General features: G+C 36.6%; 1 protein-coding gene across 2 annotated transcripts in view; it reads left to right on the top strand.

Moving 5' to 3' along the window:
- The window catches only part of ABHD5 (abhydrolase domain containing 5, lysophosphatidic acid acyltransferase), a 30,278-nt gene extending 22,539 nt beyond the window's left edge, over positions 1–7,739 (top strand). For both annotated transcript variants that reach the window (XM_087770631.1, XM_087770633.1), the window contains 3 exons: positions 2,142–2,253; positions 2,810–2,996; positions 5,363–7,739. In XM_087770631.1, coding sequence (XP_087626757.1) covers positions 2,142–2,253; positions 2,810–2,996; positions 5,363–5,452 — 389 coding nt within the window. In that variant the 3' untranslated portion in view covers positions 5,453–7,739. The remainder of the gene's footprint in view (positions 1–2,141; positions 2,254–2,809; positions 2,997–5,362) is intronic.
- The last annotated feature ends 292 nt before the right edge of the window (positions 7,740–8,031 follow it).

The raw sequence follows: 8,031 nt of genomic DNA on the forward strand, positions 1-8,031 counted from the left end.
TAAAAAAAGTTTTCCGTCATCACCTTAATGAGCAATTCTTGACAGGTGAAGCATAGTTCTTAGAGAAGGGTAAGTTTAAACACTGTGCATCAAACCCAGCCTGGTGAAGGCACTGCACCAAACCCAGGTTTCCTTCTACGTGCACATGTGCTTAAGCTGCTGGGCAGACGTAGCTGTCTGATCCTCACTATAAAGCTAATTGCTCTTGTTCAAAGGTATGAGTTAGGCACTTAAATGTGTGCCAGGTTCTTTGGGATATCACGACGGTATCACATGGATATTTAATTAGACCTGCAGGCAGATACTTAAAACCTGGGAGAGAGACAGAATCCAGAGAGATCTTTTTCTTGAGTGGTTTCCAGTTAGTTGATTTGCATGTTTTCCTTCACTTAACTGGAACAGTGACCCAGGAGGCTCACAGTATAGGAGTTTCGGTGCTTAGATTGGATTTGTGAATTCCATTCCTAAAACTGAATGCCTAAAAATTCCTCAGTAATGCCACTGTGACCACACCCTTTTTGTGGAACCCAGTCTTCGATGTTAGTATTTCTTTTAGCATTTCCATAGATACTATGGAAAACATCAGTCAGACAATTGAGGGTGTCTTCAGTAAACATTATGAGAATGAACCAGTGTGATTTCTTTCCAAAATTTGTTCCAAGGTGCCTTGGCTCCTTGTTTCATTCTCCCTTGTAAATTTCCAGGGAAGGACAGTTTTGCGATTGGACTCACAGACAAAACACTTTTCATCAAAACAGAAAGTGAATTCTAAAATTCGGTAACTTTCAGTCCCCTAGTTATTGGAAATGGGGATGCTGTGGCCTCCATGCTGATAGCAGGGGAAGACACAGAATTAGTCTCTTTCTTCCAGATACTCTTATTCCAAGCCAGCTGTATCGTTGTGTTCAAAAAAACCCCAAAGAGACAGACAGAAAAAGACAGAAGTCCAGCAACTGAACTCTCTATAGAGAAAATACAAGCAGCAGAGCAAATTGCAGAATGTTTGCAAAATCTTCATTGCTTCAGGACTTAAATCGCTGTTTCATAGGGAAATTATTTTCTCTTGCACAGTGTTGGTTTTCTAAATTGATTTAAAGCATACATAAGGGCATGTTGCAATAGTCTAATCTCAAGGTTACAAAAGCATAGATCACTGTGACAAAGTCTACATAAATAGTACCAGGCCTTTGGCCAGGGTCAGGTGGGAAGAAGTGACATCATCATAATTGCACAGATTAACAACAGTATTTTCAGTTGATAAACCCAAGTGGTAAACTGCGAGCCTCTCTCTTCAAGGATGAATAATATTCTTAGGCTAAGATTAGCCTTTGGTGAGGCTCTTGTCCCAAAGATCCGTCTGGTCAACTAGAAGAGGCTTCTTCCTTAAAGAAGTGATTCAGAATAGGAGCTTAACTTCAGGAAGCCTGAACTGGCCCCTGAAGGGACCCGCTTCTCTACTTTGGCTGTTGAGAGAGCATGGGAACAATAGCTTTCCTAGGTTAAATCTCTTCATTTATACCAGTTCTTGTGTCTTATACTCATGTCAAGATTTCTGCACCTGTTTTTCAGCAGAGACTTCTGTTCTTTCAACTAAACACTAGTTAGATGAACTAGCTTCACAAGAAGACTGTTCTGTAAAAGGAGAGCACAGACTTCTCTAAGGAAGAAAAACAGCCCAGCTTTTTCAACAGTGCCTTCTGGTTCTGAAAGGCGGGATGCTTTTGGCCTGCCCAGTGCTGCCACAGCAAGGATAAGAGAGTGTTGGTATCATGTGACACTAAACGGGTGGCAAAAAGATACTCTGCTTAGCCCTTTTTCTGGTCCCCTTTGCATGTTTCTTCTATTGCTGCAGTGGCCCTTCTCAAACATTCCCCGTATGTATTCAGCAGAGATTGAATGCCCCTCTTCTGGTGCAGCAGAAAATCCTTCAGAATATTTGTGTTCCATTCCTACTTGGTGTAATGCCATCATGTTTTCCTAAGACCTGGAAGTGGTGAAACAAAACATTGGTTTAGAAGTCATCAAGCTTAGCCACGAGTTTCAAGGGAACGTGTTTGGAGGGTTGTAATGAAAAGCGTTAGGCAATCTGATAAAGTTGTCTATACTAATTCCTCCTCTAATAGTGTTCTCTATTTTAACAGGATTAAGCCTTGTTCAGCGTTTAAGACCAGATTTCAAGCGAAAATACTCATCAATGTTTGATGATAACACTGTGGCTGAATATATCTATCACTGCAACGTACAGTCACCCAGGTGAGTATGAGTTTTCCAGTGTATGTTTTGAAGTCTGTCTTTCGTTTACTGAGTGCCTGCTACTCCCTCCAATGGCTATGGCAAGAGTGTGCATGCTTTTTTTTTTTTTTTTTTTTTTAAATTGTAACATTTATTGTATATTAATTGAAGAAAAAAACAGCATTGCACTTTTTCTGAATTCCAGAAACTGATAAATGTAAAAGCTATCCTAATTCTATGTTGCTTCTAAATGACCTGTGTGTTAATTCTGAGAGAGTTTGGGCACTAATTCTTAATAAAAAAAATTGTTACAATGGTTTAATTTGTAAAGAATTTCTTAAAAAAAACTTCAAAAATAAGGCATTTCATTCTTTTAAGTGTTATCACTCGGTACTGTAAAAACATAAGCTCTTTCTGTTGAAAATTACATGCAAACCCTGGATTTTTTAATAGTAAGAAATTCCAGCCTCATATGCTGTTGCACTCTGTGTTATCAAAAGGCACAGATACTCCAATTTAGAGAAAAGGCAGATCCAATGGAAATTTAATTGTTTTTACCCTTTTAAATGACTTGAAGTGGTGAAACAGCTTTCAAGAACATGACTATTCCTTACGGATGGGCAAAAAGGCCGATGCTGCAACGGATTCCACAGATGGATGGAGACATTCCTATCACTGTGGTCTATGGAGCACGTTCATGTATAGATGGCAATTCTGGCAGCACTATCCAGTCTCTGAGACCAAACTCATATGTGAAGACAATAGTAAGTGGACTTCTAAAGAAGTTGTTTGTTTATTGTGTGGATTTGTTTAAATCATATCTATGTTTTTTATATCAACTGTGGAAACGCTGGCCCTTTGATTTAAAGCCTGGGGTAATAACTTCTGATTTCTGTAACAGAGAGAGAGAAAACAAGCGTTAGATCAGAGAAAACCTAGGCAAAAAAGTATTGAGTTCCCAGAGTAAGAAGGAAATTTACTGTAGCACTAGAAGCTGAATTAAATCTTTGAGCAAGGTCATTCTTCTGCTCCTACAAAATATTTTGCTCTAGAATGTGCTAATACAAGTATTTTTTGTGGGCACTGGTAAGTATCTGGGGGTTTGTCTGTGTTTTAAACCACAGCAGTCCTAACATCTGCATATATGTATGACATAGTGAGGAGGAGGAGGCTGTATAACGTATAACTGTATAACATTTTTGTTTCTCTGAGTGTTTCTCTTTGTTTCCAAGAGAGTGTTTTGTACCTGGTGCTTAAGTTCTTGTAAGCATCTTTCTTTAAGTCATTAAAAAAATACTTAGTGTTGTCTTCCTAGCTAATACATTCTTGTTTAGAGGTACAGCATTCATTTAAAATGTGTGTACTGGCAACTTGATGCAAATGCGCACGCTGCATTTTTTGTTGATTTCTATAAAAACAAATGAATTTAAAAGTATTCTTCACACATTGTCACATCAGTCAGCCGTGATAATTGAATACGCATATATGTTACAATGCTATGAGGTGATAAAATGTTTGAATACACCAGCTGTCTTCTTACTGATGTCTAGATCTATCTGGATGGAAGCGTACAATACGTGATGTCGATAGCGTACTACGACAAGTCATTCAGATAAAATTTTATAATCTCGATATAACTGACATCAGAGCTGGAACTCAGAGAAAAGACATTATTATTGAACTGCTTACATGTGTTAAAGAGCACAAATACGTTTCATAAATGTTGACATCCAGACTGAAAGTGTCACTTAACTGCTTAACCAGAGAGAAAGTTGTAACAAAAAGTCACTGTTAAGAAGCGTACAATAGATTGCTAGGATAAGTGTATACCATTCAGGCAGATGTTTCCAGTCTGGTCAATGGCCTTTAGAAGGGACTTTATTGTATTCCAGGCTAAAATTTTGTCAAGCCAAATACAGATTCTAAAAGGTAAATTGGAGTGGTAGAAATTATAGGGAGGTTGAAAAAAAACATAGGAGGGAAAGGGTTCTCATGAGGCTGAGACATGGGCTGGCAGTGCCATCCTTGGTAAAATGCACAGAGGTTCTGGGGTTTTATTATGTGGGTTTATTTCTAATTAATTTTTACTTTGAGTTTGTGTGGTTTTTTAACACAACAACATAGTTATACTTTTATGGGCTTCAATTAGACACTTAAGAGGGAGTGTTTTAATGGAGGGAGGGGAAAAATAGATTTAAATACAAATTAATCTTGGACTGGCTATAAAATGGAAAGAAAATAGGTCAAGTACCTTTGCTGTACGCTATGATGATGACTTGCTTTGTACCAGTTTTGGCAGAGAATGAGAAATCAGAGAAATAGGGTAACCACCCAGTGTGTGGCTGATTAAGCCCTTAATTTTGTTGCATAGTTGCTGTGAAATAATCCAGGTCACAAATGTGGGGTTTTCCCCCCATACATTGCATCACTTGGATTTTACTTGTCCCTGCTTGACACAGTAGTCGTTAATTCGGAGGGCTGAAATCTGCTTCCACAAGCCTAGAAAATCCCGAGCAATTTAAGCTTCCGAGTTCTTCCATCATTTATCCTAGCACCTTCTTTAGTCTCCTCCATATCATTTTTATAATAAGAGAATACAAATGATTTAAGGCTCTCTCTAACGCACTTACAGAACTAAACATTTACACTCAAACATTTACAGACAAACTTAACACAGAACTAGAGAGCAGCCTGGCAGAGCTATCTGAGTGGAGAACGAAGGGGATGAAGATGAATCAGAAGTTTGATATGTAAAGCACGTTCTCCTAAGTTTGTTTGGCAGTGACTTGTGTTCACTTGAATGGTGGTTTTTTTTCAACAAGGTGTGCAGTGGAATAAGCAGTAGTTTCACTCTCTTTTCCTGTGTAGCAAAGTTCCTTCAAGAGGGGATGCAGGCTTTCGTTTTTCCTTATGTTTCCCGTCCTCCTTAGGCTGTATGATCCCAGCTCCTCGCAGCAGTTGTGCTGACTGCATTAGCACAGGCTGGGTGCAAGAGATCAGTTCCAGTTTTGAAATTTGTCTTTTCAAGGAATAATGTGTCAAAGTCAGGTTCTTCACGTATCCCAGTATTTATTTATTTGTTTATTACATCCTTGTGATTTTGACCTGTTTCTTCACCTTTATCCTCTAGGCTATCCTTGGTGCAGGTCATTATGTGTATGCTGATCAACCTGAAGACTTCAATCAGAAAGTGAAAGATATCTGTGATTCTGTGGACTGACTGTCTTCTGTTCTTTAGAAAGTCATACCGTAGATAGCATTTAATAGCAATACTCTCTAGGAAATCACTAAGGAATGCGGAGCTAATGGAACAGGCTCTGTTTGCACACTGTTTCTTCTAAGAAGCCATTTGCAAACTTAAACCACTTAGTGCCTTTTTGGGGGGTATAGGGAGATTTGAAGCAAACAGCTTTGTTTGAGATTGGTCTTTAGATTATTCGCCTGTTATATATGAAATTACATATAACTTTTTAAACTGGAATTTTCTTCAAAATGTAATTGAATTTTGCACATGTTGAACTTCTAAAGATGCTGAATTCTCCCCTAACACAGAGAACTGTATTGATATAGATACAATGTATAAAATGCAATTTGGTTTCTTTATAAAAGTTCATATTTTTTAATTTATGTTTCATATCAAGAATATGAAATTGCTTATACATTTTATTTTTGGAATTCAGAATGCCATATACAATATTTCAAGAGGGTGTATTTTTTTTTTTAACTGGAGTAATAACAGCTTATGAAGCTGATTTTCGGAGGGAGACAGGGTCAAAATAACAAGCAGTGTCTGTCACAGATATATGTGTGTTAGTTTGTAAGGAATTAGGGCTCAATATTAGGTAATCTTTCTTCTGTTGGATTTTGTTTCCATTTATCTCAAGGCATCTTTCTCCATCTGTGCAACTTTTACGGAAGGCTCGGTTTCTAAGAGTCGATGATGTCACCAGCACTCATGCTTCCATAAATATTTTGATATGTAGATTTCAGTGATTTAAAATACAGAAGACGTTAGTTACTCCATCTATTTTTAACACTTTACTGCAAGATTTGTTACTAGCCTAAACCTAACAATTGTAGCTAAGCTGACAAGATTTTGATCAGGGCTAGGGAATAGCCATCTGGATAGTGAGCACAATTCCCTTTTTCTTTAGGTAGAAAACCTAGTCCGTTTTTTAGTAAATTCAGGGTGGAGGAGAGGCAGAGGGAGAATACTGATGTTCTCTAATTGGGAACTACAGTGGGTTAGTGTATTTTAGTTAACACGCAGCCTCCTTATAAGTAGGATTATTACTGGAATGAACAATACCACTGTAATAAATTATAATTCTATTTCTTGGAGATTCTTTATATAATTATATATTTTAATTGAATATTTCAGTATCAGAGAGAATCCAGTCTCTGCATCTTTTTGAAATTGTAGTTTGATGTTAGTTCTTCACATGCTTAGTAAGTTATATTAAGCAAAATACTTTGTCACTTTAAAGCCAAATTATGTGGTGGTTTGTTTTTTACCAAGTTTACATAAAACTGTTGATCTGTTTTTGAATATTAAATTGACTACTGAAGAGTTCTTGATACTTTTATACGTAGAGAATTTGAATTCATGATAGCACCGTCTTAAAACTTGAGAGGAATTCTGTGCGTTTTTTTCTCAAATTAAGGAACTGTTGCACATATTTATGATGTGGAAGGCAAAGAGACCTAAAATATTCAGTAAATACTCTGATTATGTTCCCAGCCGAACATAATCTCTCTCTTTCTGAAGGAGATATTTATCTATATGGTGCTACGTGAACATCAAACAGTCTTTGTTACTGCCTTGACTGGTAGCACTTAATCTTTAGCTTGTGAGATATTAACAAGCTAAAGATTTTAATTAAAATTAACTATGAAATTACTCTTTCAATTAGCAGATGCTAGAATTTTTAAACAAAATTTTGGGTTATTTGCTAAAATCTTGTGTTCAAAATGGAAAATCAGTATATCAATTATATTTTTGAATATAAGCTATAAATTATCAGTCATGCCACCATTTAGGTGGATGCCTTCAGTATGTGTTTTTTGCACCCTTTTCAGTGTCTAATTTGTATTTATCAATTTAAACAGCTGTTTTAATAGTGTGTAAAAACCTAATGCAAAAAAATATTCTCAGTCTCCTCCAAATAACAAAAGGTGAAACAAACCATTGGTGTTTTCAGGTAGCACTTACTGATGGGAATTCTAGATTCCATATCAAAAGATGGAAGTAGGGATAAAAATTGTACACTGAATGAGAATATTGTTTTTAATATCCCTTGCTTTTTCAGCTTATTGTACTAATAAGACTTACTGATTAAGTTTTGCACAATAAAAAAAAAATCAAATGTTATGTTTGATTAATGTTAAGACATGATGTTGCTTTTGTAAAAATTGTGTGTAATTAAGCCCTGGAAATCAAAAGTAATTAGTAAGTTGAGCTAAACCATCCAAAATACATGAAAAATACAGTAATGCTTATTTTCAAATGTCTCAATGTTCTTAGGTTTTCTTGTATTTAACTGAAACTGGTAAGCATTTGTCAACAAGTAGCTGCAAGCTCAGACTGCTGACTGTATATACAAAGATGATGTTTTGTTGGTTATCTTCCAGGCAGTATTAGATACGGCTGTGAAGGTCAAGATGGAATTTTGAATATCCTATTGTGTGCAACATAACCCCATAAAGTTACTTTAATAAACATCCTAAGAGGTGCTGAACAGAAAATGAATGGCAACATACTGGAAAGACTTGGGAGCTAGACGTTTTGTGAACAATTAC

Source organism: Nipponia nippon, unplaced genomic scaffold, assembly GCF_047370975.1.
Source record: "Nipponia nippon isolate SJK-2023a ecotype South Korea unplaced genomic scaffold, ASM4737097v1 scaffold_1, whole genome shotgun sequence".
NCBI lineage: Eukaryota > Metazoa > Chordata > Aves > Pelecaniformes > Threskiornithidae > Nipponia > Nipponia nippon.